Source organism: Phoxinus phoxinus (genome assembly GCF_949152265.1).
Source record: "Phoxinus phoxinus genome assembly, chromosome: 6".
Classification (NCBI taxonomy): domain Eukaryota; kingdom Metazoa; phylum Chordata; class Actinopteri; order Cypriniformes; family Leuciscidae; genus Phoxinus; species Phoxinus phoxinus.
In genome coordinates, this window is record NC_136881.1 from 32,250,551 (window position 1) to 32,261,981 (window position 11,431).

General features: G+C 38.7%; 1 protein-coding gene across 1 annotated transcript; it reads right to left on the minus strand.

The window, feature by feature from the left end:
* Positions 1-1,572: 1,572 nt before the first annotated feature.
* Positions 1,573-9,978, minus strand: mogs (mannosyl-oligosaccharide glucosidase). Its single transcript, XM_079614860.1, has 5 exons — positions 9,870-9,978; positions 9,103-9,507; positions 8,772-8,995; positions 7,393-7,586; positions 1,573-3,994 (listed from the first exon to the last, which is right to left on the minus strand). The coding sequence occupies exons 2-5, from the start codon at positions 9,452-9,454 to the stop codon at positions 2,230-2,232; spliced, it is 2,535 nt and encodes an 844-aa protein (XP_079470986.1). The 5' UTR covers positions 9,455-9,507; positions 9,870-9,978; the 3' UTR covers positions 1,573-2,229.
* Positions 9,979-11,431: the final 1,453 nt, after the last annotated feature.

The window sequence follows — 11,431 nt, forward strand, 5'->3', positions numbered from 1 at the left end:
TGGTGGTGGGAGATGTTCGCCCTTGAACGTCACTGTATCAGCGATTACATCACCAACCCGACTCACTGAGGTAACAAGTGCTTATGACAGATGGAAAAAACGCTGTCAGGGATAACAAACACAAGACTTTACCCACTGGCATTGTGAGCCACACTCAGCTGAAGGCCTGAGAAGACAATGTAAAAATATTTTAGGCTAATGGTAGTGGAAGGATTGAAAGACAGTATAAATCTAAAGAGGTTTAACTGACAAGTATTCTATAGCTGATAGCTTGTTTAAAGGCAGAACTGTCAGACCTGGGGTCACAAAATAAATTATTTTGACGCACAGAGCGTGAATAAATGGCTCCCCCTAGCAGTCATGTGCCATTATTACACTGTCCACACTGTAATATTGATTATTTTGAGCTTGACTGAAGGAGGTGTGAATGAACAGCTCCGTTCTTATCCGTCAGTTGATATAATCAGCAAATGAAACCTTCACGCTTCATAAAACAGGAAGCTTTGAGAATTTAATGCAATAATTGTCCCATTACGGGGCAAAAGAAAGTGTGACTCACGTAAATATGCCCCAACTACTCTAACCAATGGATGCAAATAGAGGCTCATCTCAGGATCTCATCAATGCGCAAATGGAGGAACTCTGACTCATCTATTTATGCCTGTGCGTTAGATCTCGCTAATGCTGTTTTGGCTATTATCCCATTGTACCGTGGGTCTGAGGAGAGGGAGGGGGATTGCGCATTGAATGTTTTAGTCACACTGAACAACCAAAAACTAGGAGATGCATTTCAAATGGCAATAGCTAAGGGCGCACATGCTATGATGCCCAAGGGGAATGCGAATATAGAGGAAGATGTGTGTTTATTTCCTCTCTGATCATTCGTCAGATTGCTGACGTTGACACATGGTCCTGAAAAGTTAGTGAAGTAAATAAATAAAAAACACCAAATACAGCATGACTCATCAACAGGCTTAAGTCTCTCAAACACTGTTGACAACCGAGACTCTGTAAATAGAGGGATGTCAACACTTTTCAACTTTTATCATTAACAATACACTTAAACAACGATCCATCTACAAGCTTGCCTACCTTTCCTCTTGGAGGCCCTGAAACAGTACTGTAAACCTACATTATCAATAATACATCATAAGGTAGACTCCTCAAATAAGTAACAGCAATTGAATATACTAATATATATATATTTGTATGGTCTATAAGCCTGGTTTGGTTCAAATAATACCAGGAATTAATAACAACTGGTTTAAATCATGCTAATTAATATGTGACCGTTTTGTGTTTAAACTTCCTCTGTACTCAAGACAAATTTAAGTACTCCATTAAGTACTCTGTAAAAACAGATTGTATTGACTTATAGCTCCAGTGTACATGAAGCAATTCAGTGAACTTCACTGTAAAGTAAAGGTGTAAACACTCGACTGGCATGAAATTCTGACTGGATTTCTGCACACACACTTACCTTATGTTCACTAATCTCTATGATTCAACGAGACCGTCTACCTGAAACAGAATAAAAATACATGTAGAGAAACAGACTACTTGGCAAATGAACAGACTAAAATTGTAAATTAAATTTAATTAATTGTAATTGTCAAGACACACTTTGAATGTTGGCTTGACAGAGCCTCGTTTAAAACTTCTGAAGAAACAAAACCCTGAAGAAACAAAAGCCTTGAAGTTTAAATGTCTGTAGACCTAACGAACAGAACAAATGATATATAGATTGCAATTCAGAATATTCCTGTTATTGCAATTCAACTTCCTGTGAGGCATGGCCAATTCAATTTATATCCCAACACATTAATTACATAAAGTACAAGGAAGCAAATCATGGTAATAATCAGTAAATATCACACAATGCTTTTAAAGAAACACCATCCATAAAAAGATATGATTTGAATATTTAAGTATGAGATTCAATTAAACTGAAGAAAGATTTTATAAAGATTTCAATTTATTCTGTCAAATGAAGCCAAACAGCAATGGACTAAAAAAAGTGCACTGTCTTACGGCTCTTTAAACCTGAGGATATAATCACATTAAACCAGACGTAAAATTTAATTATTATATTAAATGAGCAAATAAAATAAAAAAAAATCCACCAATTATCTTAATTACGTAAAAATGAAATACACTTTGTAGTAGCAAACATATGGCACCAATTGAGCATCATGATTTATCGTTCTGATTCTGGCTTGCTACTGATTTTCAATACTCTTCAGCCATTATCAGTACAGTCAGAGCCGACCAGCCAGTAAAGGGGTGGCTACCCTGCCCTCTTCCAGTGCTATCACTGTACTGCTCCCAGATGTATCCTGTATCCAGATACTGCTTGTAAACATTATTGATAAGGTTAGTCCTGAGCTCTTGGTAGAGGGTAGCTGCCTTCTCTTTGTATGGCCCTTCTATGCTGCCATAGTGATGCAGTGCTCTAACAGCCAGGTAGTTGATGTTGATCCAGATCGGTCCTCGCCAGTAGGGGGCGTCGTGTTCCGTGTTCCTCTTCATGTAGAGGGGATCTGCGCGTGAGAGTGAGCGCAGGCCATAGGGCGTCCAAAGGCGTTCAGGGTCTCGAATGTCTCTCAAAATATGCTCCATTTTTGCCGAGTCTGGTGTCAAAATATGAAGCAAGAACGGAAAAAGGCTAACGTAGCCTAATGCATTCACGTACTGCAGCTTAGGGGCTCTGCGAACGGAGCGAACCAACCGTGAGACTGGGAACTGGTGCCGTGGTTGTCCGGGGGGCACAAACACTTTCTCCTGCTGAAGTGAGACTGCCTGGGTGTGATTGCCGTAATCACTGAAGGTGTGCAGATTCTCGGACCAGTGCAGTTCGTTTAACAGATCGTTATTGTTGAGGGTACGATGGGTGTTTTCATACACCTGGTGAGGTTCCCCGAGTATTCGTGCCACATTCGCCATGATGCCAGAGGCAAGGGTCATCCAGCAATACAAGTCTACATGCCTCTCATCCGCAGATGGGTGGGAAGCCCGTGGGTAGTCATCCAGGCCAGAGGTCAGGGTCTTGGGGTTTAAGAAAAGGTTGGTGTCTTTGTCCCTGCCTCGCCAACGGTAGGAGTTGGCAATGGGTCCGGCTTGTGTGGTGTTAAACCACTCAAACCAAATCTGCAGTCTTGGGTACAACCTTCTCAAGAAAGGAAGCATGGTCTGAGAGGACAACGACTCTGGTTGAGCATCCAGCTTCTCCAGCAACTCTTGTAGGGCCAGGAAGAGCGTGGGAGGGTTTGCGTTTTCGTTGTGCTGCACTATAAACTCAGACGGTACTTTGCTGCGTGCTTCATCATCCAAGATTTGTTCACGTGGTATCCAGCCCTCTACGTTGATGAGATCGAGCCAGTGCGCAATGACCCCCTGAGTTAACTGACTGTCCCATTTGTTGAGGAGAAGTTGATGAAATCCTTCGTCCCAAAGAAAGCCCCTTGGAAAGAAAGATCGCGATGGTACTGCAGTAAACAGCGGCCCCTCGGGGTAAAGCACAGGGTGCTCATTATAAACCGACTGTACAACAGACTGTCCAAAGAAATATCCCAAGCCCCCAAGCATGTTGCTTAAAGCTGCCTTGGCAAATTCGATCTGCGACGATGTGAATCCTTTTGCTTGGAGGCCAAATGTACCCTCAAACTTCTCATCAAAAGCCATCTTACGCTTCTCCAGCTCGTCCGTAAGCACCGAGCCCACAAGTTGATTCGGTCGTTCACGGAAGCTTCCGGATTCAAACAAAACTTCAATCTGGAAAGGGGTTTGAACGGTCACCTGATGCACCACAAAATCACTCTCCATCTTGGGATCTTTCTGTTGATTCTGGTGGTTAGTGACTTTGTAAGAATCTACGGCAAAATAAGATCTTTTTTCACCTTTGGGGGGACTGAAAACAAATTTGTGATTTAGGCTGTTTTTCACTATATCTGTCAGCTTATCAAGGCCAGGGCTCCTAGTTTGCAGGAAATTATATCTGAAAAGAAAAAGAGTAAAACTTGTTGAAATAACATCAGCAAACCTGAAATGTATTTCATTTTCTTCACACCCCTCCACTCTGTTCATAAGAGCATCATATGCTACTAATAATATTTAGTGTTTGAGAAGCAATTGGAGATTTCCTATTTGTTGAAGTGCACTAAATTTCAAAACTAAAAATGTTTTTGCTAACGCTTTCTATAGCTTTGTAAAAAAAAAACTTAAAAAAAACTGTAATTTATCAGTAAATATAATTAATTTACTAATATACCGTATTTTCCGGACTATAAGTCGGTCCGTAGTATAAGTTGCATCAGTCAAAAAATGCGTCATGAAGAGGAAAAAAACATACATAAGTCGCACTGGACTATAAGTCGCATTTATTTAGAAATGTATTTAACAAAATCCAAGACCAAGAACAGACATTTAATCTGGAAAGGCAAGTTATTCAACTACACAATAGCACACAGAACAACAGGTTGAATAGGTGTCCAGCATGTTAAGGGTTTCCCGCAGCACTTTGGAACTAAGGCGGCCGCCTAAGCAACACACGCCTGCCGCCTTAATTACATCGTCAAAATAATGTATATGAGCGATATCCGCCGTGTTACTCTGTCCTGTTTAGAGCTTAGATTCTCTGCCCGAGCCCGATATTTCTCGCCGCTATACTCGGGCCGGACCCGTGATCTAGAGACGTGCGGCGCGGGACTAGATTTGATGGCCGAGTGGTAACGTTAGCCTAATGCACTCACTCTGTGTGTGCGGGCTGCGGGAGAATAAAACTATTAAATATAAATATCTATGAATAAAACATAAAAACTAATAAATTGTTATTCATTTGTTGCAGAAAAGCAACAAGAACAACTAAAATTGCACTTTGCGCGCATTCAGTCATGGCAAACCATGCACGCAGCCTGCTTGCTTTTATGTTAAATTAACAGTGGTTTGTGAATGTTAATGCTTTAATAACAAATAATTTATCAGGAGCATTTATGCTGATGTGTATGGTGGCGACACGTAGGCTAACACTAAGTTAAGTTACACAAAGTTAAGTTAAACCTTAAATAACACATTTTCTGCGAGGAAACCCTACACAATAGCATAAAGAACATATACCTGGGAGGCTGAATAGACTAAATTAACATAAGCCAGCGAGTCCAACAAATTACCGGTCAGCAAGTTCACTAAGCTCCCGCGATCTCCACAACACTGAATCCATTGAATTCTTCCTCGGTGTCGCTTCTGAACAACTCCGCTAACTAGAGTGCCCTCTCGTGGCTGTAGACGGTAGTGTTTTCCAGGGTGGGAAATTAGCACCCGCCACCCGCCGAGGGCGGGTACTTTTTCAAATTGGCGGGTCACTTTGCCGTGTATACCAGCCACAGTGGCGGGTGGATTATAATAATGCTGCGTTCGCACCAAAAGCGCGCGTAAACGCTTCTTTACATTGACTTACCATTGAATGTATTAAGTAGTAACCAATAACATGCTGCGAGTGATTTCATTGTACGGATTGGACAGCCTTTGTCAAAGAATGCGGTTGCTAAGTAACAATAATACACTTTTGTCGAGTAACTCTTTTGATTGGTTTTCAGCGCTGTGTGTCACGGCGCTGAAGAGACCGTTATACTGTATAACGTATACAGATAGCTAAGCTGAGAATTAAAAAAAGTGCATATATATAGCTGAGCGAGCTGGTGCAGAAGAAAGGGAAATTATTTTAAAAAATGTGGCGACATCCTGGTGTTAGGAGGCCCGCAGCGGAGTCAGCAGTTATACATGAACAACTACAAACTGAGGGCGAAGTAAAGAAAACGAAAAGGTACTTTTCTAACAAGTGGCGCATTGATGACCAAGGGAAACCGAGGGAATGGTTACCCTACCTTCCCGACGACCAGTCTATGCACTGCACTTAGGTTCGTCTGAAATGGAAAAGTGTCGGTTTAATCCACAAATGCCAGAATTCAATAATTTAAACCCCAAATCAGAGCTTTTCTGTTCAAAGAACATGTTTTCTACACGGTCTTTTCAATAGTATCTGGCAACCATGCGCGCGCGCGCTCTCTAACGTTTTACACTGCTGAAGCGCGGATGATCTGAAAACACAGACAAGCTGGAGTTCAGCGATCTTTATTTGAGATTTTCTACTTAAATTAAAGTGTCATTCAGTCGGTCTGTGTTCTGTCACGAGCCGCTTGCGCTGTTTGTGCGACTAAATCTGCGACCAAAATGCAGGCTGATATCCAGCAGTGTTTTTAATGTTGATCATATATGAGCAAGAATGCAATGTTTCCCGAATATCCACACGATTTCAAATGTGACATTGATTGTATACAACAGTAAAAAAAAGGGTAACATTTAAGTGATGTACTGCATTTAAAACAGTATAGTCTTATATAGGCTTATTGCTCTATTTTGCAACTAAATCTGTGGCTTTGAACGAATCGTGAGATTCAATGAATGAATGACTCGATGACCGCCACCTACTGGCTATATTAATATTATATTTTTATTAATATTAAACGTTTTTTAACATTGCATATTTATTGAACATTGTTTTATTTAAAGCATTATTTATTTTAAAAGGTATTATAAAGGTTAAAAATTAAATGGAAAAATGTATTAAAGGGGGCAAATATTGTCCCTTAATGGAAAAGGTGTGACTGCAGTCTAAGTGGAAGAGATTGAGTACCAATAGTGCTGGTTACTATCATATTTCGTGATAGTGTACTGGACGCGGGGCAGTCATTGATAGTAAACGGATGCCCACACTTCTGATGTAGCGGCTACTTCACGCAATTAGGACATGTTTTTGCACATTCGCTTTGCCCAGTGTAGATTGCCTCGCACGGGGTAGACACGATGCATGACATTATACGATTTTGCCTTTTAAAGCACAATCGCAGTGACAAATAGCAATAGGATATAAATAAATGTAATGTAGAATACCAAATATAAGCCCAAATGTATAAATACAAAAACATTTGTCCTAATTGCGTGAAGTTAGCCGCTGCATCAGAAGTGCGGGCATCCGTTTACCAATTTGAATTCCGGAAAAAGTGGCTGGTAAAAAATATAAGTGGCTGGTAAAATTGGGCATCCACCAGCCACTGTGGCTAGTGGACAAAAAAGTTAATTTCCCACCCTGGTGTTTTCTCTTGGTTCATCTCAGTCAGTATGAATTAATTTTGATTTATAAGTTGCACCTGACTATAAGTCGCAGGACCAGCAAAACTATGAAAAAAAAGTGCGACTTATAGTCCGGAAAATACGGTAATACATCATATTTAATTAGAATAATTATTCCTAAAAACCTACATTCCTCCCTATTTGTATTGTTCACAATTATTACTTATTTATTACATAAGCTTCTATTTTATACTAAACGTAAAATACCTGGCATATTTGCCACCAGCACCTTCCCCTGCAGTGGGTTTGCCAAAAGTGATCTTGAAGTTGCCAAGCTCCTCAGAAGTTCCTGTCACAGAGCTCAAGCGATTTTTCTCCTCTACATGAGCCTGCAATGAACCTTGAATATCCGTGGCAGCGTAGAACATCAGCGAGATCACAGGAGCTGAGGAAGCAATGCTCTGCCGAACAGAAACAAAGACAGATTTGATGTTATGAATTTCGATAGTGTAATATAACTCAGAAAATTATTTTAAAAAGATAATATATATTTTTATATATCATAATTAACCACTTTAACTTCATATCATATTAAAAGAAAGCTGATGTTATGCGTAGTTGACACACTGTCTAGCATACGCTACAGTCTCTGACCTTCTGAAAATCATGTAGATTATATATTTCCACTCAAATTTCATCCAAATAATTTTATATTGGTAAGAAAAAGATAGTTTGGCCTTCAATCGGTGACTGTTTTAAATACCTAAACCTGTACAAGTATCAAGGTCCCCACAACTTTTTACTTAATACATTTTCAGAAATTTCCAATAATTTCTAATTACTGGAAAAAATATTTTATAGAGACTGCCCTCATATGGAGCAATTTCTTGCCAATAAAATATTTCAGAGATTAAGCATTTAGTAAGTTTCATTACCTTTTTTTTGTGAATAATTAAAAATATTTTTAATTTTCATGACTTCCTTGAAAGCCACAATTTTATATTAAAATTGATATTACCACAACCTTGATATTACCAGGTTTTCCATGACTGTGAGAATTTGAGACCTTAAAGGGATAGTTAGGGAAATGGATAGATAGGGAAATGAGTGACTCAACCTCAAATCATCCTAGGTTTACATAATGTTCTTCTTTCAAACGAATACAATCGGAGTTTTAAAAAGGAAGAGACATTTTTTAATATAACTCTGATTGTATTCGTTAAAGAAGAATGTCATATTTCTAGGATGACTTGAGAGTGAGCAAATCATGAGGCAATTTTCATTTTTGGTTGAACGAACTCTTTAATGTATATTGATTTAAGTTTTTTTTTTATAATCTATTATCTATTTTAAAATTTCACAAAGATGTAATTGAAATAAAGCAATATTATTATGTTTATACTAAATAAAAGTGTTCTTCATGAAACCAAGAAGCGCATTTTCCCACAAAGTGTGGAAAAAAGTACATTTTGATTTTCAAAACTCCCCAGACTATGAGCACTGCAAACTATTCATATTTTTATTGTACATTACTCCCATTATATTACAATAAAATATGTTTATATTTAACAATTTTATAATAATAAATCAGATAATGCTGGCTTTCAAACACATAAACTGTAAGAGCATTACTCTTCTTTACGTACATGTTGTTTTGCTGTAATCCTCCACGTCCAGTCTCCACCATGATCTCCACCCATACGCTTCACAAACTCTGTGGTCAGTGTAAAATCACGGTCATGGATCTCCTGGACTCCAAAAGATACTCCATCATGCATTACCCATCCGTAGCCTTGCAAATGGTCGCCTTGCTCACAAGTGTGCCTAAGATTTCCATCCATATCAGTGAACTGACGCATCCACATTAAGCCTATATGAGTCAATAGAAGGCAGAGTAATAATCGCACAACATCACAAAGACAAAAAATATTGACAAAATGGTGCATAAAGACAAAGTGTGAATTTAAAGCACCCCACCTGTCACAACAGATCTAGGACTTCTTGTTTTCATACCGAAGTACACCTGGGGCCGGTAGGAGCCCCAATATCTTTCGGGAGACACAGCAGGACTTGAACTATTAGCATCCAAGACCCGTGGAGAAGGGTGCAAGGTCATGACCCTCCTGGCCAAGGATGAGCGCATATAAAGGGCATAGAAGAACCAGATGAGACTGAAGATACACAAACCGATGGATATATTGATAAACACCTTCCCAATGTCCATTTTCTTTTTTTTTTCCTTTCGTGGTGGAGCAGGTGCTTTTTCCTCCTTTCTTGGGCTAGGTAACACACCATCACCACTTGGAACCCTCTTCCTCCTCCGACCCATCTTTCTTTTGACCTGACCAAGCCGGTCTAAGGATAACAATCATTCAAATGCACCTGAAAATCACCAAAAGTCAAGAGGTTCTGACTACAGGTTAAGACTATTGACACATGCAGTGATTGCAGCATGTAAGCTCATAAACTATATCAGTCGTATAGGAATGCATTTACGGGAATACATATCCCTAAAATGTACAAGATTGTATGTACAAGATTCTGCTTATTCAATTGGCTAACTGAAAAAGGGAATGAAGAAATGAATGAACGACCGAACGAATTGATGAATGAATGAGATTCAGCTCGTCAGTGTCTATTTAACGCGTCTGCGATGATCATTCTCTCTGCACTTAAGGTGGATGAAGCAATGAAAAAATTAACTATAGCAAGGCAAACACAAATTATACTAATAATGACGTTACCTTATGTACGTGTCAGTACTCTACTGAACATAGTACCAGCAGCACGGTCACTTCCGCTTTTCTTTTCGAAGCTGACAACAAACATGTAACGTTATGTTCAAAATAAAAGTCCTCCAAAAACGTGATGAGATTATTCATCACGCTTTGGGATCGTGTCGCTTTGTCGCTGCGTGTCGCTGGTGGTGTGAACGGGGCTTATGATTTTAAATAAAGGTAATTGATGAGACAATGTTCTTTTTTTCTATTAGACAGGACTTTTATTATTTAAGTTAAAATAATGTTTATGTATATTTAATAAATATACAATATGATTACGTCATACTAGGCATTTCTTTCTGTATGTATATTTATATATATTTAATTATTTAACAAAACGTACACTCATTCATAATTTATATTTCTACACGTAAAAATTCATAATTTCAAGTGTACAGTAGCTTAATGGTTTTTTTTTTTTGTATTATGTCTATGATCTCCATTACTTGATTTATATTTGATAAACCTTTTTTTAATCAAATAATCTAAAATAATTACTAATAGAAGTAGGCCTATTTTATTTAAATTAGTACTAAAATTGTATATAAATTGATATAATAACTTATTTGCCTGGCTAAAAGCGGTATCCACCTCTGACTTCTGGTTATTAACGGCAGCTGATGTCCAGTTTTATTGGCAGGTATGGTCGGCTCAGCTGCCAGTGGCAGCTACTTCCTGCTGCCAGCTGCTGATTTTTCGCTGAACCCCCTCACATGACATATTGTTCCAAATCAAATCCAATGTTTCAAATCACAAGGCCTGTTATACATCAAACAAATATTAGGTCTTATGAAATAAATACCAACTTTTTAGATCAATTATTTATTGTTAAATGAATACTAACTCAATATAATTATTTTCAAACAAAGGAAATGTCAAGGCCAAGCAGATAGGCCACGAAAAACACGTCCCACCTGGATTGAGATTTTTTAAATTCATTTTCTATGTAAATCTAGACCTATTCGGATTCTGAATCAAGAAGTGCATCCCAAATTTTAATGTTGCTCTATCTTTCTGTTCTTGTCTAGTTTGTAGCAATGAAACAGACAACACCACCATTCAAAAATGTATTTATTTAAATACAACATTAGAAACAATGATCAATTTTACACACCTGATTGCAACCTGTCTTTCTAGACAAAAACCTGCAACCTGTCTTTCTTGAAATGTCATTTTTAGAACAAAAATGAATAGAAAGACTGTGCCTGTCTCCTTATCAACCTTAAGACGAAGGACACGTGTAGACGTTCAAAAAAGGCTTCATCAAATGAGGACAGACATGACTGACATGACTGATATGGACATGCCAGGAATAGGGGCAGATGACGGAGTTCTTTCTGAGAACACTGCCCACCCTCTTCAGCTGCACATGCAATGCCAGAGGTTTTTACTGAAGTGGACATGGAATTGGAGGTAGATTTTGATTATGTGTATTGTGATGGGGATGGGACATCAGGTTCGGATTCTGAAAATGATGATGACCTAACATCACTTTCCGATAACATTGCCAACTGCAGTGAGTTTGG